Source organism: Pipistrellus kuhlii, unplaced genomic scaffold, assembly GCF_014108245.1.
Source record: "Pipistrellus kuhlii isolate mPipKuh1 unplaced genomic scaffold, mPipKuh1.p scaffold_m20_p_2, whole genome shotgun sequence".
Lineage (NCBI taxonomy): Eukaryota > Metazoa > Chordata > Mammalia > Chiroptera > Vespertilionidae > Pipistrellus > Pipistrellus kuhlii.
This window is the reverse complement of record NW_023425515.1, coordinates 59,112,626-59,136,544: the sequence shown is the minus strand read 5'-3', so window position 1 is coordinate 59,136,544 and position 23,919 is coordinate 59,112,626. Positions and strand designations below refer to the sequence as shown.

The following is a 23,919-nucleotide window of genomic DNA, read 5'->3' as shown; positions in this document are numbered from 1 at the left end:
TATTTTTTTTTTTTTTTTTTTTTAATTGAACTGTTAATTAAAACCAAGCATGCGCCAATTCAAGATTAGGGGACAATAAATGTATTTATAATAATGTTTCCAAAAGTTGGCTGTACACTGGAATCATCTTAGGTTTTAAAAAATACTGATGTTTGTGTCCTAACCCCAAAGATTCTAATTTACTTGATCTGTTCCAAACACTGAGACTTGGGCATTAGGAATTTTAGGAGGTCCCAGATAATTCTAATAGTAGCCATCACTGAGAAGCACTGCCTTAGGTCTAAGGAAAAAAGGCTCTTTTCTCTGTATCTGATATTCTTGCAGTTTTCTCAACCTACATTTGTAGCAAAGACATTGACAGGATGGATAATTAAGTGTCAGTCCCACAGTTTGCCAGTGAGCTGTGGTCAAATTTTTTGCAATCTTTCTCAACTCTGGCTTCACATTAAATCACTTTTGAGTCTTTAAAATTAGCTGCCAAAGCCTCAACAAGACCTTGAGGTAGTCGATTTGGCAGTTTTTAAATGCTCCCAAAGTTAAGAATCATGGCTATTGAGGTTTACAAGAACATAAAGAGGGAGGGAGAATAAAGAGCCAACTAGTTGGAGAACAAGGAAAAGGCACGTCAAAAGAATGCATCCACTGCCCTAGCCAGTTTGGCTCAGTGGTTAGAGGGTAGGCCTGCGGACCAAAGGGTCCCGAATTGGATTCTGGTCAAGGACATGCAGCCCAGTTGCAGGCTCCTCCCAGGCCCAGGCCCTAGTCAGGCAGGGTGTGTGCAGGAGGCAACTAATCGGTGTATGTCTCTCACATTGATGCTTCTCTCACATTGATTGCATTTCTTTCCCTCTCTCTTCCACTCTCTCTAAAAAACAATGGAAAAATGTCCTCAGGTGAGGATTAAAAAAAAAGAACGCATTCACAAGCCAAGCAGGTAATTTGGCATTTCAATAATATAAGGAATAACACTACAATGGTTTGCATCCCAGACAGGAATAGTGTTTATTAAGTACTAAGTTTCAAAAAGTGTAACACTGATGGAAGAATCTGTAGTAATGCAAATGAATACAGAGGACTTAATGAAAATGAAATTAATGATAACAGAAGAAAATAATATTGTTATTGGCCACACAACAATGAAGCCCAAATGAAAGCTGCATAGGACACTTTCTAGAACAGCAACGCAGGAGAAGGGAAGGTGTTTACCCGAGAACGTTCCCTGGAACGCAGCCTCCATATGCCTCCCCCACCCGGAACCACCTCACTTAGGTTGAAAATTCCTGTTATACAGCCAAGGGGCAGAGATAATTCAAAAACCAAGTTTAAAACAGAAACCAATGTCTGAGAGCCAAACAGGTGCCCTGAAGAAAGACCTACCCAGAGTGCTTAGTAGATTCAGGGCTGGGAAAATGGACAGCAATGTTTTGTACTCAATTCTGTTCCAAACACTAACTATACAAATCAATCAGAGTCACTGCATTTAGACATTTGAGCTCTATGATCATTATTTATTTTTTGTACATTACCATTTTTGATGACACTTTCTCACTTAAAGATTATATAAGAGGTTTACAATACATAGAGTCACTCTTCCCTGCTGAAGCAAATATAAACAAATACTCCCATGTCTGCTTTTGGAAGTAATAATAGCAGAAAAAGTAATAGCCTACAACAGAGACTTCCCAAAAATAAAAAACTAAATGGGGTTTTCTGAAAGCCAGACTTTAATCACATAAAGGCATTTTATTGTAAGTTATATGCAAAGCAACTAAGTTCTTCAGAAAGTAAAAATAAAAATTAAATAGATCAACATTTAAGATATACTAGACCAAAAAAACCTGAATAAATATACTACTCAATAATATATTACTCAAGAAAACCTTAAGTTAGAGCATCAGTCCACAGACCAAAGGGTCACAGGTTCAATTCCCGGCCAAGGGCACACATCCTGGTTGCAGGTTTGATCACCACCCCTCCGCAAAGCATGCGCAGGAGGCAACAATCCATGTGCCTCTCTGGCGTTCTCTCTCCCCTCTCCTCCCTTCCTTCTATCCTCTCTAAAAAAATAATCACTGGGCAGAATATCCTCAGGTGAAGATTAAAAAAAAGAAAAAAAAAAAAGTACTTAGGAAATTACTGGAATATGAAACTTTAATTTCCCTATAGTCAAAATTTTATTTGCAGGAGGTTGCAGGTTGGTTAGTTGTTGGAAATCTGTTTGAAAGGTCAAAAATAAAATAATTGCTTTGTTTCTTTGTTCTATTTGTATTAAGTCATAAGATCCTTGTAGGTTTTAGCTGAAAGGACAAAAACTTGAAAGCAGGGAAAGTGGCTCAAGAATATGCCACTGAAAACAAACTGTCAAACTTGACCTCACTTATGACACGTGGGTGGAGAGAGCAAACCAGCCTTCTTCATTTTGTTTCTCAATCTGTTGAACAAAGAAGCAAAAACGATTTAGAAAGTAATCAGAAACAGGAGACATTCAAGTACATAGAATCCAAGTTACCCTATGCCACTGAGTGGCACTAAAAATTAAATTGCTACTGGCAATTTTTATTTCTAACAGACATTCATAAATAATGATTCCCTCGTCAACTGGTATCCTTTTTTATTTAAGAGACTTTAATTTTTTTTAAGATAAATCCAGTATTTTATGCAAATCATATATATAAAACTTTAAAAAATAAGTTATTTGATCTTGTAAATTAAATCTTAATAAATTCCAGAAACTAAGAGTAAATTATACAAAATAGTTTAAAGCTTTTTTAGAATAAACAGCAAAGTACACAACTAGTGTTGGACAATTGAGGTATCTGAGCCTATCAATTAATTTTGACTGCAAATATTCAGTTTATTGAAACATTCACTATTTGGTCTAATTACTAAAGTTAGTAATAAGAATAGCAAAGAAGATTTTTCCCTGTATCAGAGAGCTGTTAGCTCAAGTTTGCAAATGTAATGTTTATGATTAAAAGATATTCTCACAATTTGCTATGACTAAACACTCAGAGGAACTATCTTTTGCTGTACTACCAACACAGAAAAATGCCTTTTGCAAAAAAATTGGATATATTGTAAGATGTTTTCTTTCTATACAATCCTGTAGTAAATTAGAACACATGAAAAATATGTAAGACTTGTTTTACTCTTGTGGATTTACCCTGGGGCACCTTAGATGTGGCACACCGGGGTAAAATGACGTGGAAAGTGAGCCCCCAGGGCTGACCATCCCAAGCCCCACGCCACCACAGCCAGGACTGGGAACCAGCATCTCAGTATACCTACGAGGCGCTCAAGGCACACCTTCAAGGCCTGCCACACTATTTGGGAAGCTCTGCCTAAAGCCAGTAATTTCTAGTCTTTAAAGATTATTAAAATCCTATTGAATTTTCTTATTCCTTAGTTATCCTAGAAAACAAAAGAAGTATATGGCTTATTTGTCTTTCTAATGAAGGTAAATTAATATGTCTTTTCTTCTCAAATTTTTATATCATCATTAGGATAGCATAAATAATAATAAAGAATGGAAATCACTGCCCACCTATTGTGGCTCAGTTGGTTGAGCATTGATTCAGACACCTGGTCACTGGTTTGATTCCCCCAGGAGACATGCCCGGATTTGGGGCTTGATCCCCAGTAGGGGGTGTTTTTCTCTCTCATAGATGTTTCTCTCTCTCTCTCTCTCTCTCCCTGAAATTAATAAAAACACATACACACAAAAAAATGGAAACCACTAAATACAGCCACCCTTTACCCTTGCCCCCCTGCCCCTATAGACATTTTGCAATTACACTTTATCATATACCTTTGCTCTTGGATTAACAGGTGTGAATCGCCCACTTCCTGAGGTGGCATTTAATGGAGAACAAGAATTGCTAGATGCTCCTGAAGATCTATTTGTGAGGAATAAAAGGGAGAGCGTAATCTGTCATTATTACTCTTCAAAAATTATGTAAGACTGACAATTATCAATACTGGCACAAGCTTGAAAAAGTATGGCTGACTTAGATCCAAAGAAGGTAAATTATTTGCAATATACTTTCACCAACCTAAGTCTTTTTAAAAAATTAATAGGCTTTCCTTTTTTAGAGTTATGTTAGATTTACAGAAAGACTTAGTATAAATTTCCAAGAGTTCCAATATATTTTTCAACTCCTCCTCCCAGTTTCCCCTTTTATTAACACCTCATACCAGTGTGGCGCATTTGTTACAATTGTAACATTGAAATTATTATTACACTGAAATACCAAGAATGTACATTGTAACATTAACATTATTATTAACGAAATCTATTGTTTACATTAGGGGCCATGCATCAAGTTATACATTCATAGGTTTTGACAAATGTCCAATATCATATACCCACCATTACAGTATCATACTAACATGTTTTTTAACATTTAAGGGGGAAAGGATATGCAGGGGTGAAGAAGCCCCAGGTAGTGGAAAAGTAACAAGACCTGGAGGATGTACTGTAACAGCAGGCATGCAGTGGAGACAGAAAGCTAGGTGGGTCCATCCCTAGTGTCACCATGTATCAACATGTGACACATACAGGCAAATCACACAGTTTCATTTTAATATGGAGGAAAATACCAGTGGATAATTTACCCACCCTGTCACATAGTATCACCCCTATAGCATCCTATATATGTGCTGTTATCCCATTTTTGTTTTTCAATAGCCAACTCATGCTTTCTACTTAATGAAGGCTTGTTCCTCAAGCTTCTCCTTCCCCCCAGAATTCTCCTCACAACAACTTTATTTTCATCAATGAGTCTGCCTGAACCTAAGTCAGATATCATGCACTTCCTTTTCTCATAAAGAGAATAAAACACATACCATGTTCTTGATTTTTTTTTTTTTTTTTTTTTTAAGTAACTTCACATTGTAACCCTACCTTCTTGTATTTATTCCACCGATAGGAGAGACAGTACTGCATTTCGAGGTTTCTGGGGCTTCTGCTCCTGGGACAGATACTTCAATTGTCCTCTTTCCTCCTTCTAAAATAAAAATAAACATTACTTCATTACCTTTCATTAAAATTAAAAATTTAAATGTAACGATTTCTGTCTTACTGCAGATTTCAATATTATAAATTTGGAGGTTCTTTCTATATTTTAATCATTAGGATCCACAGATACACTTGAAGGAATTTTTTTTTTAAATGAGCTGTGAGAAAAAACTAGTGTCAGTTCAGTAGCATGCCAGTCATAGAGAGCTAGAATCTTCAGACAAGGGTTATCATGTCAGATCTGGAAGTGAAAAACAGAAGTTAAGAGCTAGCCTTAAAGATCTTGAGATATTTGTCAAAAGCAGCTTATCTAAAGTTTTCCCCCAAAAAAGAAAAAAAAAATATCTGAAGTCTTTCAGTAAATTTTTAAATCTTCTAAATCTTTTACATTACTCTTACTGAAGACTTTTAAATAGATGAAGAGCTCACCTGGTCAATGGAAATAACTATGTACATTCTTGGTATTTCAGAAGTAAGTTTTCAATCAACAGATATTTACTATCTACTAATGGAACACTTTATGTCCATCCCAGTCAGTTTCACCAAAGCTCCCATGAATCAATGCTTAAAACCAGTGGTTTCCAGCTTTGGGTGGTAATGAAACCTACCCTACCTACATATCCCTCGGTTACCTTAGAAAGCAAAGAGGTTCTATGGCATAGCATCTTTATTTTATAATTACAACCCACAGTGGTTCCTGTGAAACCAAGAATTTTACTTAAAAAAATAATATCTTAAGAGAGATAACTACTAGATTGGCAAGAATACAAGTGCAAAATTACCAACTTGCTTTAGAACTTCAGACAAATCATATAACCCATTTATACCTAGGTTTACTTATTTATCAAACAAGTATAATATCAACTCTGTCTATTTTCATGGTGTGTTGGGGACGAAATGAGATAATATAAATGAAAATAGTTTTACCTTAAAAAACTATTGAAACAGAAGATGCCTTATTTAATCACAAAATCATTCTTATGAGTAATCTGCTTTTTCTTCATTGTACTTAGCACTAACTGACATTATCTCATATATTTATTTGCTTATTTGTTTATGGCCTGCTCCTCAACTTGACTAGTAAAGTAGTCAGTCTGGGCAAGGGCTTGTCCTCTTCCATGTGGTATCCCGTGTCCAGAATACAGCAGGCACATAGTAGGTGTTCATACATTCTGAGTGATTTAATTTATTCATTCTTATTAAGAGTTGCATCTAGACTTTGAGACTATGAAGGACAGTAGACAAAACTATCATTTGAAGAAGCCTAAATTAAAGAAGAATGGCCCTGGGGATATGCATTTTCCATCAGTAATTTCCAAAAGAGTCTGCTTATGAGTTTGTAGTTTCCAAAAGGAAATACGTAGCTTCTGAAAGTCTGATTGGCAGATACCTTAAAGGAAACCTACCTCGACCAGCCAGAGGAGGTGTGACTCTTTCTAACACCCGAATGTCTGAAACATGAGTGAATGCACCACTCACTGGTGCAGCTTTTTCTGTTCCTGACAATTAGAACTCTCTCTCCTACTGAGCCAGAATCAGCCTCTTCATAGCCTTTGTGTAGCCCTACCCCTTGAGAATCTTAATAATTCAATTTCTGACTGAAGAGCAACTTGGGATCTACTTCGTCTCATCAGTACCTGTTGAATGTGAACACCATAATAACTAATTTTTCAGTTACTGCTCTATTATTTAGAATCCCTTCCAGTGTGTTTCACATCTTAAATGTACAATACAAATAGATTAAAAAGCTTAATTTACCAATTAAAATGCTTTCATAATTTTAACAGAGTAACTTAATTTGTTGCCGGTGAAGTTCTAAATTATAATTTTGCCAAGTGAATCATAGACCGTAATGAGTCCACTTCCACAACAGAGCAACCTAGGAACCCAGACACGGAGATTCCTACAGGCACCATGAGGGAGTTTCCTAACAGGAGATCGCCTTCCAAATCCATCTGTCACTTATTCTGTGACAGTCTGCTTTTTTTCCTACGTAAAGTTGAAGGCACTGAAATATATGATCTCTTGAGATTTCAATATATACTTGCAAAATCAAGAAAGTAAAAACTTAGCTTTTAAACTGTCTACCTTTTAAATCAGGCATTTGTGGCCAATCAGCCCAAGCTCTGAGGGGTGACTGAATAGGTGATGTCGGTGGAGGGGAAGGATTCAAACCAACAAGTTTTTGCTGCTCTATCAACTGCAGGAGCTTCCCGCGAGCCTCCATGCTCTGCCGGTTCAGTTCCGCAATCCGTTCCTCCATGCTATTAGGTGTCAGAGGCCGTGTTGCTGGAAAAGTCTAAAAAAAAAAAAAAAAATTCCAAAAACTCCATATTAAAAACAATCCAAACAATTTTGACTTTTTGTAAAAAACAAACTTCCACTAAGAGCCGGCAGGTTAGTGTTCATAGCCCTTGCTGTGTGCAGACCTGAGTAGCGGACCAACAACAGAATTTACAAATCACTTAATTAAAAAATAAGGCTAAAACAAAGGGATACCAATTCCTCTGATACTGGTGCCATGCGTCCTCTAGTCTCTCTGTCCATGCAGAGTGTCTGTGGGACAAAGCGTTCCTGCATCTCTTTGTGTTTGCTGAACTACACAAAAGGTCACATGAGCGAAGTCTACTTCTAAAGGCCTGGCTTCTAAGTAACATACATATGAATACCAGATCTGGGGTCTGAGTCACAAGGATCTACTGTAGTTGAAAGAGATGATTCTATAATTATAATCTTCATCCATGTACCATGAATTATTTGGCAAAGATTTCTAGGACCCTTATCATTCTTTCTGTCCATATGTCAGCCTCCCCAGGGCACTTCTGGACTAAGATTTATATGTACATTGAAGTCTGACTTTAAAAATCCTTTAAAATCAGATCTATAGCAAAATGCATTCTGCGTCCTAAAAATTAACTATTCATGAGTTGAGGGCCAATTACACATAGTTCTTTTTTATGAGCCCCTTTAAGAGTAAAAAAATGCTGCCGAAACCAGTTTGGCTCAGTGGTAGAGCGTCGGTCTGAGGACTGAAAAGTCCTGGGTTCGATTCCGGTCAAGGGCATGTACATTGGGTTGCGGGCCCATCCCCGGTGGGGGGTGTGCAAGAGGCAGCTGGTCGATGTTTCTCTCTCATCGACGTTTCTAGCTCTCTATCTCTCTCCCTTCCTCTCTGTAAAAAATCAATAAAATATTTTTATTTTTTTTTAAAGAGTAAAAAAATGCTTTCAATTAAAATGTAGTTGTGTGGCAAATTTTTAAGTCATATTAATTCTGCATGTTACATTTAAAACTTCATTTCTAGCCTAATTTTAGCTTTGCTACATTTTACCTTTATCCTATTTTCAACATTCATTCTTTTTTTTTTTTTTTTTTAATTTTATGTTGTCTTCCTCTGTTGTATCTGAGATAGAAACTGACAAATAACTTCTACTTCTCTTGTGATGAGGACATGACCAGGCATAAGCCATCTAGCACAACCTCAGAGATATCCTGGAAAGAAGCCCTTTAAGCAATGGACCTAAATCCCTAATGTGCATAGTCAGTCCTTAACTGGTACTCACAGCAGTCATGTTGCTTGTATGACTTGTCTCCTGTTTGTTTAACTCCCGAAGTCCATCCCCTTGCTCTCCCCCTGACCAAACAATGTTATTCAGATGAGCCCTGATAGCCGAGTTCTGCAGTGTCAACTCAGCAATTCGTGCCATGATGTCCTTTCTTTGTATTAACCCCTCATCTGTTCTAAGCTGTTGCCCATCCCCCAGCACTGGGGGCTCTTCTGAGAATCCGGGCTTTCTCAGTGGCTGAGTGTCTGACAGGGAACTGCACAGGGGCTGTGAGAGGCTGACAAAAGGAGCCTGGGTTTTGTTTTCCAAATCTTCTCCCATGTGAGAGGCCCTCCACCTCTGGGTGAAGAGATGACTCTCTTCACTTGAATTCTGAATGTCTGTGGTGGGCGGTGAAGTCTTCTTTTCCCAATCTTGTTCCTTCTCAATTATTTCCGCAGTTGGAGGAATTCGTGGAGCAGGACGCGTTTGAACAGTCCTCCTCAAAACTGTAGATAAAATTTGAAAATAAGAAGCATGTGTCATTTAGTCACAGGTTGGCAATGTAATCATCTCATTAGCCCATCATGGTAGTGAGAGAAATATTTCAACAGAAGGAGTTGGTTTCTGAAGGTCTAAATCACTTTAGCAGGGAATATACCTGACCTGTAATGCCACCACTAACAATCAAGCACAAACTTTGATTATCTATTCATGAGTCATTAACTAAACAAAAACAGAAATAAATTAGTAGCTAAATTAGTAATTAAGCTTTGATATACCTTAAAGTTTAATCAGTATGCTTGTGAAAAACCACCTGCCAACTCCACATTTCCACATTATATTAACTCATATCTGGGAACCTTGTGGGTGGGAACAGTAAAGATAATGTAAATTAAGGATGGTCAGGAAAGGCATCTCTGAAGAAATTTGTATTTTAAATGATTACATATGTGGCAGAAGTATAGAAAATAACATTACAGGCAGAAAACAACATATGTGAAGACCTCAAAATAGGACAGAGCAAAGAAAGGAGGCTGGCGGGAGCGGCCGGGCCCGAAGCAGCCGGGTGGGGAGCAGCCAGGCCTGGAGCAACAGCAGCCAGGCCCAAAGCGGCAGCGGCCAGACCCGGAGCAGCTGATTGTGGAGAGGAACAGAGCAACAGAGGCCAGACCCGAAGCAGCAGGGCCCAAACAGCTCGCTCCTCGCCTGCCCACGCCCCAGGGCTGCCTCTCAGACATGGCTGGAAACTTTTGGGGGAACTTGAGGGTCTGCTGAATCAAGTGATGAAGGCTTAGATCTGGATGTGTTGAGTTATTATAGCGCTGGGGTATTGATCTGTGTGTGCCTTGTGTGGGGTCTGGATGAGGTTAGTTGATCTATTTGGAAGTATCTTTTGTGTGAAGTGTATCCTTGGGCATGTGGAGGTATTATTGATTTGAGAAAATACTAAGTAATTGATTTACTACCTTTAAAATTTAAAGTTCTGAAAGTTTAAGGTCTCTTGCCAAAAAGAGGTTTTAAAGCTAACACCTTAATTTCAATGGAGAAAGGGGAGGACAAGCCCTTCCCACCCAGAACAGGTAATCCAATTCCAGCCAGCAGCTATCTTTAAACAATGTGTCCCTTTACATTTGAATGGCTACCCTTTTGATAGCCTAAGGGCAAGTTTACAGGTAAACAAGTTTGCTTCTCAGTTCCCAGGGTAGGAAAAACAAGGTTTAAAATTATTAGATTTTAAAATTTATTCTTAAAAATATAAAAGTTTATTAATTAAAAAAAACACACAAGGAAATCAAAAAACCTGATGAACAATATTAACTGTTGATTATAATAGAATCAGAGATACGGGAGGGGAGTGGACTGACAATTCTGGGGGAGAAAAAGGGAGTGGTGGATGAGGGAAGAGACTGAACATAAACTGTGCACCTATGGATGAGGACAATGGGGGGTGGGGAAAGGGCAGGGGGTGGGGAAAGGGCAGAGGGTGGGGTGGGAACCTGGTGCAGGGGGGAAGAAATGAGGAACCTTTGTAATAATATGAACAATAAAGATTGATTTAAAAAAAAAAGTTCTCAATAACCATACAGAAACATAAAATAAAAAAAAGAAAAGAAAGAAAGATGGCCAGACTAGCTGTAGCACAGCAACAAGAGAAGACTGTAAATGAATGATATTGAAGATGTGTGCAGGGCCATTTCTTGCAGAGCTCTTTAAGCCAAGTTAGAACTTTTCCAACTTAATCCAAGAACAACAGACTGGAGAAGGTTTGGCAATGACTCAATTTACATTTCTTAAATGTTGTGGATAATGAAAGATCCAAGAATGGGGGAAATCCATAAGCAAGTGTGGTCATCTAGAAGAAAGACAATGATATCTTTGACTAAGGTATGTTGGTATAAAGACAAAAAGAAATAGATAAATTTGTGAAGTATTTTGGCAATAGAATTGAAATGATGAACTGGAAATGGGGAGTAAGATCATGGCATGCACAATTGAATGGAAAGTGATGCCATGCACTGAGATGGAGACGTTAAGAACAGATTTGGGGGAAGGTTGATTATCAAGAATTCAGTTCTGGCCCTAGCTGGTTTGGCTCAGTGGATTGAGTATCAGCCTGAAGACTGAAGGGTCCAGGTTTGATTCTGGTCAAGCGCACATGCCTGGGTGCGGGCTCGATCCCCAGTGGGGGCTGCAGGAGGCAGCCGATCAATGATTCTCTCTCATCACTGATGTTTCTCTCTCTCTCCCTCTCCCTTCCTCTCTAAAATCAATTTATAAAGAGAATTTATAAAGAGAATTCAGTCCTGAACATGCAAGTTTAAGATGCATTATGTTCAAAACTGGAAATCTCTGGCAGTTAGAAAATACTGGAAGCCATGAGAATGAGTGAGATTACATAGAAAGAACAGAGTAAGGGGGGAAAAACAATACGAAGACATGAAGAACTTAACATTTAGAATCAGGTAAAGGATAAGAAGCGAGCAAAGCAAACAGAAACGAAGCAGCCAGAAATGTAAAAATATCTTATTGTATATTAATTATGGAAAGCACCTCGAGATAAACAGAAATTAAATTGGGATAAAAAATGATTGCCTCTTGGGTAGGTCAAGAGGTATGTGAGGAAGAGAACCTTGTATATGCTTTTTTATTTTTTAGTCACATGTAAATAGGAATTAGAATTAACACTTTAAAATAAAGAAGGAATGGAATATAAGAAAATGAAAAGAACATATATATACTAGTCTTTCTTTTTAAAAAAATATATATATTTTATTGACTTTTTTACAGAGAGGAAGGGAGAGAGATAGAGAGCTAGAAACGTCGATGAGAGAGAAACATCGATCAGCTGCCTCTTGCACACCCCCTACCAGGAATGTGCCCGCAACCAATGTACATGCCCTTGACCGGAACCGAACCTGGGACCTTTTAGTCCGAAGACCGACGCTCTACCACTAAGCCAAACCGGTTTCAGCTATATACTAGTCTTTCAAGCTTGGCATTAAACAAAAATAGAAATAAATTAGTAGCTTAAGGAAATATTTATGATGAGAAAGTCTAGAGTGCCATTCTCAGTACGGTATCCTCTGGTCACATGTAGCTATTCATATTCAAATTTAAATTAATTAAAATAAAATGTAAAATTCTGTTCCTCAGTCACTGGCCACCTTTGAGGTGCTCAGCAGCCCCACCCTCAGCTAGTACCGTATTTTTCGGACCATAAGATGCTCCGGACCATAAGACGCACCAGTTTTTAGAGAAGGGAAATGAAGAAAAAAAGATTCTGAAACAAATAGTGTCCTAAAATATTTTATGTGCATTAAAACCCAACATCACAGTCATAAACACATGTAATCAACCCTGTAAAGTAAACAGTAGCATTTAGAACCATTTTAGAGCCGGGCAAGCACACAGAGACCACACAGAGCCGGGCAAGTAAAAAAACTTTTTTTTAAAAGTATATGTGTAGGCTATATTTGGACCATAAGACGCAGGGACTTTTTCCCCCCACTTCTGGGGGGAAAAAAGTGCGTCTTATGGTCCGAAAAATACGGTAGTTACCATACTGAATGGAGAACATTTTTATCATCACAGAAAGTCTACTGGACAGAGAGCTGAACCCTGATTAAGGGTCTTATGTATCTTCCATCTTTATCCACATGTTCAATTTAACTAAATAATTCTTTACATATAAGCATTCTGAACAAAATGCTGAAAATCTATACTAATAATAGAGGAATATTCAAATTATCTGGGACGCTGTCATGTCACGACCACTCAGCAGGCGGCATACACAGCAGGAGCAGGTGGGCGGGTTCTACTATCACCAAGAGGGCCTCCATGTGGCCCAGGCCCTAAGTGGCCTGGCCCCCACGCAGCCCCGCCTAGAGGCTGCCCCCGGTGGAGGCATGCAGAGGCCTGTCCAGCAGGTGTCCCAAACCAGCACTAACATGAAGCTGCCTCCTGCATCCCCAGCCAAGGACTTGACACTGCCTGTGTGCATCCACGCCCAGAGTGATGACGTGATGCTGCAGGGCAGGGCGGGGGTGAGGAGTAAGGGGGGAGGGTGGGGCTTGACAGGGATGAGGCTGGCCAGGTCTGGGTCTCAAGTGATTTCTTGGCATGCACAGGTGTGCGGGACTTAACTCTGGGTCCCATGGCGCGCCCCAGATTCTGACAGTAGGGACATTTTACTAATTTTCTTTCATTTCTGACACTTCTATTAAAGAGAAAGGGCAAACAGCAATGTTAAAATATTTCCCCCCTAATTAATTCCCTTTTAATGTGCATGAATTGCATGCACCGGGCCACTAGTGTGATAAAAAAAAAAAAACACACACACACAAAACTCTACCATTTCAGAATACAGATTCATGGATAGTTCTATCTGCACACTGTAAAAGGAAAGTGCCATGTTCTTTTCCACACAAAACCCAGTGAAAATGCTAACAAAATGTTGTCTACATTAACATAATTTGCTTTACTGAACATTTCATATATTTGCAATCGGAATAAAAATATTTATAGTAATTGTTTCTTTAAGAAATGTTAAGCTGCCGAAACAGGTTTGGCTCAATGGATAGAGCGTCGGCTTGGGGACTGAAGGGTCCTGGGTTTGATTCCGGCCAAGGGCATGTACCTTGGTTGCGGGCATATCCCCAGTAGGGGGTGTGCAAGAGGCAGCTGATTGATGACTCTCTCTCATCGATGTTTCTAACTCTCTATCTCTCTCCCTCTCTGTACAAAATCAATAAAATATATATTTTTTTAAAAAGAAATGTTAGGCTATTTTAGTATCGCCAATGAAAAACAATTTCAATATCTCAAAAGAGATCATTAGATAAACCTTGTAATATGATGCAAAAATTTGAAAAATTACTTTAAGAAATGAAAGCCTAAGTTGAACAGAAATCAGATTTGATATCATATTTCTAAATTTAGCCAGTTAATAATCTTTCTAGCCCTCTAAAGAGGAAATATTGAGACAAAGAATTATAGAGCTGGAGAAATATTAAAGATAAAGGAAAACCCTCTCAATGCAAAGATGGGAAAACTGAAGTCCAGAAAAGGTATAAAAAGTATTAGCCCCACACCTCACAGTCAAACAAATGTTATGATGACAAAGATTTGTCATTTTCTTTAACCCTGTGGGCTCTTCAAATCCTCTATTGGGAACATACATCAAAGAACAGAAAATCTGACAAAATTTATATGTCTCAATGACAATAAATGTTATTCTTCTGTTATCCTGCAGAAGGAAATTAGTACTCTAATTAAAGAAACAAAAATTTAGGCAATTCAGGGCTAAATAACCTTTTTTCTAAAAACTTTGCCTGAAAATCTAAAGTAGTTTTTGATTGAAGAACTCTTTGGAAAATGAAATTATTATAGCTCTAGAAAATGTACATGTGGACAAATAAATAATACTGGAAAAACACTAGTCACGAGAGCTCAAGGAACCAAAATTGCATCTGATGGTCTCAAAGGTCATGTTTTTTAAACAAGCCTAGCTGATTTACAAAATGATTAAGTGACATTTAGAAAATCTAAGCTAATTACTGAGGATATTCAGGGCAAAACTGCCTAATTTCCAAGGCATGGATCTTAACCATGACAAAATGTGCTTCCTGGTAAAAAATAAATAAATGGCAGACCGTGATTAAAGCTCATGTTGATGTCAAGACTACCAATGGTTATTTGCTTCATCTAGTCTGTGTTGGTTTTATTAGAAAATGCAAAAGTCAGATTCAGAAGATCTTTGCTCTGCATCAATAAGTCTGCCAAATCTGGACGAAGATGATAGACATCAAGACCCGAGAGTGCAAATAACTTGAAAGAAGTGGTCAATAAACTGATTCCAGATAGCATTGGAAGACATATTTATCCACTACACGGTGTCTTTGTTAGAAAGTCAAATGCTGAAGCCCAAGTTTAAGTTGGGAGAATTCATGGAGCTTCATGGTGAAGGAAGCAGTTCTGGAAAAGCTACTATAATGAGACAGGTGCTCAAGTTGAATGAACTGTTGGATATGAGCCCCCAGTCCAAGAATCTGTTTAAAATTCAGACTTTTAATGGTGACAGACAAAAATCCTATTTGTGGTTTTTTAAAAATCTATGAGTTAAGTGTTAACAATAACTTATAGAAATTTTATTTCAACTCTATGTATATGCTGCAAAAGTGATTCTAAAGCAATTTTTAATTGTCCATAGCCTTTCATTACAAATTTCCCTCAACTGACTTAGCTAAAGTTCTGATGAGAAAGAGGTTAATAACCAGATCTGACTTACAAACTCCCTCCGGTCACAGCTCTCACCTTTCCTTGATCAAACGTTCATTAGTTTTTAGAGATTAGTCTCCTCTTGTTTCTTACTCTTCCCCGTGCCCTGGACCATAGGGATAAATGGGATTCCCCTTACTCCATATTTTAAAGTGAAGGGCTTCGATCCCTTGATTTGAGCTTAATATTTATAACTAGAAGCCCAGCACAGGAAATCGTGCGGCCTCGCCCACCTGCCCGTGCCTCACTGTGCTTTCAGCGCCACCCACCTGAGTGCACCTTGCCATGCCCACCTCGCTCTGCCCACTGTCCCCACCCGCCCTCCAGCCTCCAGCCTTGCTGCGATTGGAGCCTGTGGGCCATGCTGTGTGAGCCATGAGCCCCACCCGGCCGCCGCAAGGGGGTCACAATCGAGAGGGCAGGGGGAGCCCTAGAGGTGGTCCATGCACCTCCTGATGACCCGTCTTTGGTCGTGATAATATAGATGTCTAATGGAACATATCTGTAATGAAACTCAATGTCACATTTCACCACAGGCAATGCATACATAATATAAACCACCCAATCCTCCTTCAGCTTAAAGGTTATGTATGGTAATCAATGCCTTTTTTATTCTGTTTATCCAGTAATGATGCACACACAGATTACATATATGAAGCATAAAAAAAGTAACTTTAGAAGAAGCTTGCTTACCGTCCTGCAGAGGAGAGAATTCTGGGTTGTTCTTCTGCCGGGGTGGTGTTAACAACACAGCCGGCTCAAATACGTGTGCTGGAAAATTGTTGGCCAGATTCACACTATCTGGAGGGTTTGGCACTTGAGATAGTTTAACAGGCAAGTCTTCCTGTGGGAGTTCCCGCACTTCTTCCCCTCGGAACATCGATGGCATGGAGACGTTAGCATTTACAACTGAATCTCCTGAAGAAGATGAGAGGCTATTAGTATGTCAAGGAACGCTGGGCACAATTAGATATGCATACTTAAAAGCATTTCCGCAGAGGGAAAAATCAGGCAGCCTGTAGAGCCTTCACTTTTTAGGCCATATCCTCCCTTAGCAGGAACTCACAGGGTAGGTTCCTGTGGGGCCAGCACCGGGAAGAAGTGGCTGCTTTTGAGAAAAGCACTGAGGACCTCTAGCCCTTAAGACCTGATCTGGCCATGGAGTTTATCTCATGCAAGTTAAATTTTAATCAACTGCTTCTTAAAATCTCTTCCTAGGAAACACTCTGAAATGCATAAGCACTTTCCACACAGAAATACTCATCAAAGTATTACTTAGAAGTAAAAAACATAAAAAAGCCTAAATGTTCTATTCAACTTATGGCACATGAGGTGAAAAAGGTTTTCAAAACATTACCCAATAAACAAAAGTTATGAATTTCTAAAGTTCATTGTTTTCTGTTTTCTTTCCAAGACCATTTCTCCTCCACTTGAGCCTGATGTACCACGAATAAGAGTACTGGCATTAAGTCCTTCCCATGGTCTAGGAAGCCAGTTCTGCTACTCTTTATTTGTGTGACTTTGCTAAGTTGCCAACCCTCGATAAGCCTTAGTTTTCTCATCTAAAAAATGGGGACAATAACATCTACCTCATAAGACTATTATGATGATTAAATGAAACAATACGGTACATGTAAAACACTTTAAAAGTATCTGGCGTAGAAGATATCTAATAAATATTAGCAGCAATTATACTGGTGTCAATATTATATATGTAATAAAACCATATAAGTTTCGGTTTTGTTCATTTGTTTACTCTATCTGGAATAATAAAACCCTCTCACCTGGATTGCCTATAATTCTACTACTCGTGGCTCCCCTTTCTGCTGCCAGACTTGCTTTGTTGTAACCTATCACGGGACAGCTCTTAATGGCATGTGTGATTGAAATAAGTTGTTCATCTGTTGTGACCATATACTGCTGAAGTCTCGCCTAGCAAAAAAAAGAATGAATAACATCATTGGCATATCAGACATCAAATCATCACCTAGATTTGTATAACTATATCATTATTTTAAACATTCTAGGAACGGCAGACTTTCATTCAAATACTAAAATAATATAGTCACAAGAATACATAATTATAAATATTTTAAAGCCTCATGATAGAGGAATTGTTAAATAAACAATGGAATATTATTAATAAATACATACTGCAACAATAAGAATTATCCTTTTTATAAGACTTTCAACTTATAAAACCTTTTATATGGATGATATTGTCTTAAACTATCCCAAGAGACAGTTATATCAAATGCAGGAAACTGAACAGAATATAACACAGGCTTTTAAGAGTCTCATGCTCTACCGACTGAGCTAGTTGGGCACTTCAGAATATAATACAGGCTTTTAAAGTGATAAACATTTTATATATATTTATGGTCATATATATATAAAATAACGTTAAGAAGAAAAAAAAATAATATATATATATATATATATCCAAGATATACAAACATTTGATAAAAATCAAATAGTATTAGTAGGACTAATGAATGAAGTATACTAAACATTTTTATATCAAAGTTTTCATGTACAAAACCAAACTCCTTGTGACCCTCCCCATCTCATCAATAACAGCTCCATTCTTCTGACTGCCCAGGCCAAAACTGGATCACCTTGAACTCTCCTCTTACATCTTCTCCTTTACCCCATATCCAAGCCATCAGCAAATCCTACTGATTGCTTTCAAAATATATTCAGAATTTGGTCACTTTTCACCACCTTTTCCACTTCCAATCTAAACCACGCTGTCATGTCTCACCCGAACTTTCCCAATAACTCTGTCTGCAATGCATTGCTTCTGTGTTAAACCACCTAGAGTATGGTCCTATACTGTGTTTCCCAAAACAAGGCTGAGGCATCTTGGGGCAAAACAGTGAGCTCAAAAGGGCCCCACAGGAGATTTCATATTTTTAAGGAGAACACAAATGTTCTGTGAGGTACTAGTGAAGTACTAGCTTGAAGCAGTTCACATTAGACCAAGATATGTTCCTTTTGATTATGCCATGTATTCACAAGGCTGGTTTTTAGTAGTTCCTATGATAAAAAGCAATGCTGCATAAAAATTATTGCAGAATAGGAAACAAGAGTGATGGTGTCCAATATGATTCCAAGCTTTCAGAAGCTGTGCAGTGCCCAATAGGTATACATATTCCAATAGTAAATAATTGTGGTTATTTAATCATGAATAAAAATATGACTTTTTCTATCAATTTACATGCATGATTTTTTTTCAAATAGCACATAAGTTAAGACAAATACTTTCTAAGTTATTTGAACCTAACTACTTAATAAATGAAAGTGTTAGGTATTTCTTTTGGCCTAGGGGTGTCTTAAGACACTAAGGGCACCATAAACTAAGAAAGAGCAGTATTCTCTGTCTAGATACAACCTACTAGCCCGAACTGATCCTCTTAAAACTTACATAAGATCATGTCTCTTTTCTACTCAAAACCCTTCCGTGGTCTCCCATCTCAGTCAGCGTAACAGTCCCACATAATCAGGCTTATTTGCTCTTGTCTCCTACTTCTCTCTTTCTCACCTTCTACTCCTACCACACTGGTCTCCTTAATGCTTCTAACCTCGACAGCCACCCTCCCACCTCAAGACCTTTGCTGTTGTTACTCTGTGCAATGGTTCATCTCTCAGCTATCTGCATGCTTACTCCCTCACCTCCTTCAGGCTTTTGCTCAAATGTCACATCCTCAGGAAGGCTTGGACCATCCCATTTACAACTTCCATATGAGGCACTTCCTGTACCTCTTACCTGCTTTATTTTTCTTGATAGTACATATCACCATCAACTTTTAACATACTTTACTTTGTTTTTCTTTTTAAGACTTGTTTAGAACATAAGTTCTATGAGGGCAAAGATTTCTTTTTTGTTTACTACTATATTTCTTGTACCTAGAATAGGTGCCCAATAAAAATTTGTTGAACAAATTAGTACATTATAAAACTGCCCATCTTCCCAGGAGAATTGAAAACCTTATGTCCAATCAAATATTTGTACATGAATGTTCACAGAAAACTAGAAGGAAGCTCAGGCATTCTTAAAGGTGTTTTATACCAGTAAACACAGAGAAGTTTGGGATCTCATCTGAGTACCTGGGTAGCAGTATTTTCTTCTCTAAGAAGTAGAATTTCAGCTGTCAGAGCATCAATGAGCTCTCGATGATCACCTAATGCCTGTTCCAGTTTCTGCCTTGTCTCTACTTCTTTACGCAGTTGGAGCTCACTCTACAAAAAAGTCAAATAAACTCCCATCAATAGCATCACATGTTGAAAACTAAAAGTTTCTACTCAAAATTGTCAAAGACGAAAATACTTACAAAGTATTTATTATGTGACAGTAATGAGTTAAATATTTTTATTAAAAAGTATATATTTCATTAAAATGTGCTGCTTTATCCTCTCCCCCTTCTTCAAATAGAACACAATAAAAAGGCTGGTATATAGAATTGAATAACTAAAATTTTGTAGAAGGAAGTGGAGGGAAGTATATATATATATATATATATATATATATATATATATATATATATCTTGAATACACATCAACCATCTTTGGAAGGATATACTGATGTCTGGTAATAGTTGGCTACACAGAAGCAAACTGGTTAAATGGAAGTTAGGGGTGGTGGGAATTAGATTTTTCATCACATACCTTTTGTGTCTCTGAATTTCATAGCATGTAAATAGATAACCAATTTGATCATTAAATCTGTTAAAATATAATCCTTCTATATAATAAAAGCCTAATATGCAAATTGTTTGGCCAGGAGTTCAACCACTCGCTATGATGTACGCTGACCACCAGGGGGCGGTGCAGAACATGGCGGGCATCAGCAATGCGGTGCTGGCAGTGGGCGACAGTGGAGGTGCTGCTGGCCCTGATGGGGTGGGACCACAATGGGATGGTGGAGCAAGTGAGCAGGCAGCACCAGGCCAAAGCAGGTGTGTGTGTGTGTAGGGGCCGATCACCCCAGAAACGGCAACCAGTGGCAGTGGCAGTGGGCGGGGCCACTGCCTGGCTCCCAGGCAATAAGGAAGCTGGGTGGGGTTCCCAGCCCAACCAATCGCCCCACAGATGGGATGGTGGAGCAGGTGAGGGGGATGGGCCAGGCCACGGCGGGGTGCCAGACAGGGCTGCGGGGCTACAAGGTTGGGGTGAAGGTGGGGGCACGAGCTGGGGCCTAATCCCTGCAGGCCACCCCAAGGGACCCCACCCATGCACAAATTCATGCACCAGGCCTCTCGTTTAAAATAAATAGCAGGTTTAAGTGGTTGAGCTTTATAAAGCAACTGATTAACTAAAAAGTACTTGCTTCTAAGCCTGTAATACTTTCAGAGCCAAAAGTACATTCCTGGAGATCCCTGACTTGAGGGTGGAAGAATGTTAACACTTTCCTAAGTCAAATACCATAATAAATCTTTCATTAAAAAGCAATTTTCTGAAGACCTCTGAATTGAAACCTCTGAATTACAAAGATGAATCAAATTTTTAAATAATAACTCTTCCTCAAATATTTGTCATATTTTATGTTTAACTAATTTAAACACATAAAAATAGTTTGAATAGATTTTTTAAAAGATGAACTACATATCTAACTCTAATTCCACAGCATTCTGCAGATTATTATTCACAAATGAATTAAAGAAACAATTCTTGATTGTCTTATAAGTGATTTCACAACAATAAAATATCTGCCACTAAGAAACTGAAGGCAAGCCCAAGTTACCAGTCATGCAGATAACATAAGGGTTTTTCCCAATCTGTGTCTACAGATAACAGGCATGCTCCTCTCCAAACTGAAAAAAGGTGCAGGAAGCAGAGGAAAGCAGCAGAATGAGGACACATTAGTAGCTCTATTTAATCTATAACTGCCAAATAGCAATAGTCAATATTAGCACAAGATATTTTCCTTATAGCAGCTCTACTTTCCCAATTAAGGCTTATATTAAAATCAGCATCACTTACCTGAGCATGTACCAACATGCTAGCTGATCCCTGAATCACCTTTTTTAGAGGCAAATGAAAAGCATACACCTTCACTGCACATAATCTAAAACTGAGGCATTTTAAACAAAGCTATTCAAATGTGACTATTCTTTATTTGGAAGTTGCAAACAATTAGGTGTAGAGAAAAAAAACCACCAGCACTCTGAAGAGGAGACCCTCCCAACCTCATGTGCTTGCTTACCTCTTTAAGGTACCGAACCAGGCGACAGAGGGAGCTCACCAGCGACAGAGTAAAGCCCGTGAGACCCTGGCTGTTCTGCGGTTCCTTGACTTCGCGTCCTGTCGACCGCTCATAGTCTTCCATTTCATGTTCCACTTCATGTATCATATGCTTGAGGACATCCACGCTGGGATTGGTGCTGCTGGATAAGTTTGTGGAGGCTGTGCTAGATGACAGCATGGTTTCCCTCTGCTTGGAAGGGGCACACAACTCTGGTTTTCTTTTCACTGATAATGACAGAGATCATTCTACTTTACGATCAGGCAAAATTACAATAGAAACATCTTTGGCTGTTGTTCATAGTTTATAAAAGATTTTTATAGAAGTTATCACAATTTTCTCACAAAAAAACTATTCTTTTTTTTAAAAAAAAATATATATTTTATTGATTTTTTACAGAGAGGAAGGGAGAGGGATAGAGAGCTAGAAACATTGATGAGAGAGAAACATCGACCAGCTGCCTCTTGCACACCCCCCTACTGGGGATGTGCCCGCAACCCAGGTACATGCCCTTGACCAGAATCGAACCTGGGACCTTTCAGTCCGCAGACCGACGCTCTACCACTGAGCCAAGCTGGTTCTGGCAAAAAAAAAACTATTCTGATTAAACGAGGTTTACACAATCTATAAGGAATGTACAGAACCATCATTCTACAGGGCTACATGGGATAAAAGGAGGCATTTCTTAGCTACAATGCAACAAATTCGTACTTAGCTAAATCCATCTGGATGACTGAAAGGAAAAGCATTTACAGGTACATTAAGATGGCCATGTCAAGTTGCATGTCTAATAATTCATCTTTGTGAGCTAAGGGACAGAACCTTTGTTTAGCATCTGCTTTTGCCTCCTCGAGTTCAGCACTTGTCCCACAACGTAGCTTGAGTCTAGAGACTCCGAAGATTCTTCAGGCTGAAGCCTGGTGTGGATTCTCTTGACAGCATTGGTCGCATTCAGAGCACCTAAAACAAAGGGTATTTCCAAAAGCATCTTAAGTGGGGAAAAAAAGACTGAAGCGTTTCAATTCACAGGTCAATCAGTATTTTACTCAATTAGGCTAAGACAGTCAAAACTCAAATAATTCCTTTAAAATTAGTGTGTTCAAGAAAGAAAAAAATGAAACAAGCTATGATCTGTAAGAAAATAGTACAATGTGAAAACAAACCTTGTTTTTCCTCTGATGGAGAGGCGGATGATGGAGTTCGTAGAGTGCTTGTTATTTGTGACTGTGTTGCTATTTTCTGCTGAATATCAGTCCACAGTTTATTAATTAACTCAGAATTATCTTCCTTTAGTTGGTGAAGAAACCTACATATTATGGGACAACAAGCCATATATTATAATGAATAAGTGCCATCATTTACACTGTTCAACTGTTTACATGTTTGATTTGAGGAAATGTTTTAAAAATTCATAATCAAAGAAAACATGATTTGCTTTAACTTATGGGAACTAAAATGCCGTCTTATTTAAAAAACAAACAAACATACTTTTATTGATTTTAGAGAAGGGAGAGTGAGAACAAGATAGAAACATCAATAATTAAAGAGAATCATTGATCAGCTGCCTCCTGCACACTCTCTGGGGATCTAGCCCACAACCCAGGCATATGCTGCAACTGGGATTTGAACAGTGACCTCCTGGTCCACAGGTCAGTGCTCAATCACTGATCCACACCGGCCAGGCTAAAATATCAGTCTTCTTCGTGTTAGAAGGAATCATTCCCTCTCCCTCCCCATATCCAGCCTGTGTTGATTCCTAACGCAGGGACTTTTTGAAGTGGTATGGTCACATCCTCCTCCCCCTTTCTCTAGAGACAGTACGAGACTTCATCTCTTCTGGTTTCTCTCTCCTACTAAGAACCTGTTCCAGGAGCATCATCTTTGCTCATCATTGAAATAAAGTGACTGGAGCAGAGTCTGCCCTGTGCATTGAAAAGCTGGGAGAGGGAATAGGAAGAAGAGTTATATCGTAGAAAATTAAGAGAGCTAAGCTTTTTGCGGTAATCTTCATCATTGATAAAGCTGACATTTTAATCTACAATTATCTATTTCTCAATTAGACTGAGACTTAAAAGATCCAGGAGAGCCGAAACCGGTTTGGCTCAATGGATAGAGCGTTGGCTTGGGGACTGAAGGGTCCCGGGTTCGATTCCGGTCAAGGGCATGTACCTTGGTTGCGGGCATATCCCCAGTAGGGGGTGTGCAAGAGGCAGCTGATCAATGACTCTCATCAATGTTTCTAACTCACTATCTCTCTCCCTTCCTCTCTGTACAAAATCAATAAAATATATATATATTTTTTTAAAAAGATCTAGGAGACCAACCCTGGCAC

At 38.7% G+C, this 23,919-nt stretch overlaps 1 protein-coding gene across 3 annotated transcripts in view; it reads right to left on the bottom strand.

Annotated features, from left to right (window-relative positions):
- Positions 1-1,483: 1,483 nt before the first annotated feature.
- The window catches only part of SPICE1 (spindle and centriole associated protein 1), a 57,039-nt gene continuing 34,603 nt past the window's right edge, over positions 1,484-23,919 (bottom strand). For 2 of the 3 annotated variants that reach the window (XM_036445716.2, XM_045583985.1), the window contains exons 8-18: positions 22,751-22,893; positions 22,410-22,547; positions 21,549-21,814; positions 19,453-19,584; positions 17,127-17,274; positions 16,036-16,260; positions 8,581-9,071; positions 7,106-7,316; positions 4,904-5,006; positions 3,809-3,896; positions 1,484-2,431 (exon numbers count right to left, since the gene is read on the bottom strand). In XM_036445716.2, the coding sequence (XP_036301609.1) occupies positions 2,378-2,431; positions 3,809-3,896; positions 4,904-5,006; positions 7,106-7,316; positions 8,581-9,071; positions 16,036-16,260; positions 17,127-17,274; positions 19,453-19,584; positions 21,549-21,814; positions 22,410-22,547; positions 22,751-22,893 (1,999 nt within the window). In that variant the 3' untranslated portion in view covers positions 1,484-2,377. The remainder of the gene's footprint in view (positions 2,432-3,808; positions 3,897-4,903; positions 5,007-7,105; positions 7,317-8,580; positions 9,072-16,035; positions 16,261-17,126; positions 17,275-19,452; positions 19,585-21,548; positions 21,815-22,409; positions 22,548-22,750; positions 22,894-23,919) is intronic. The other variant, XM_045583986.1, reaches the window with a different exon arrangement.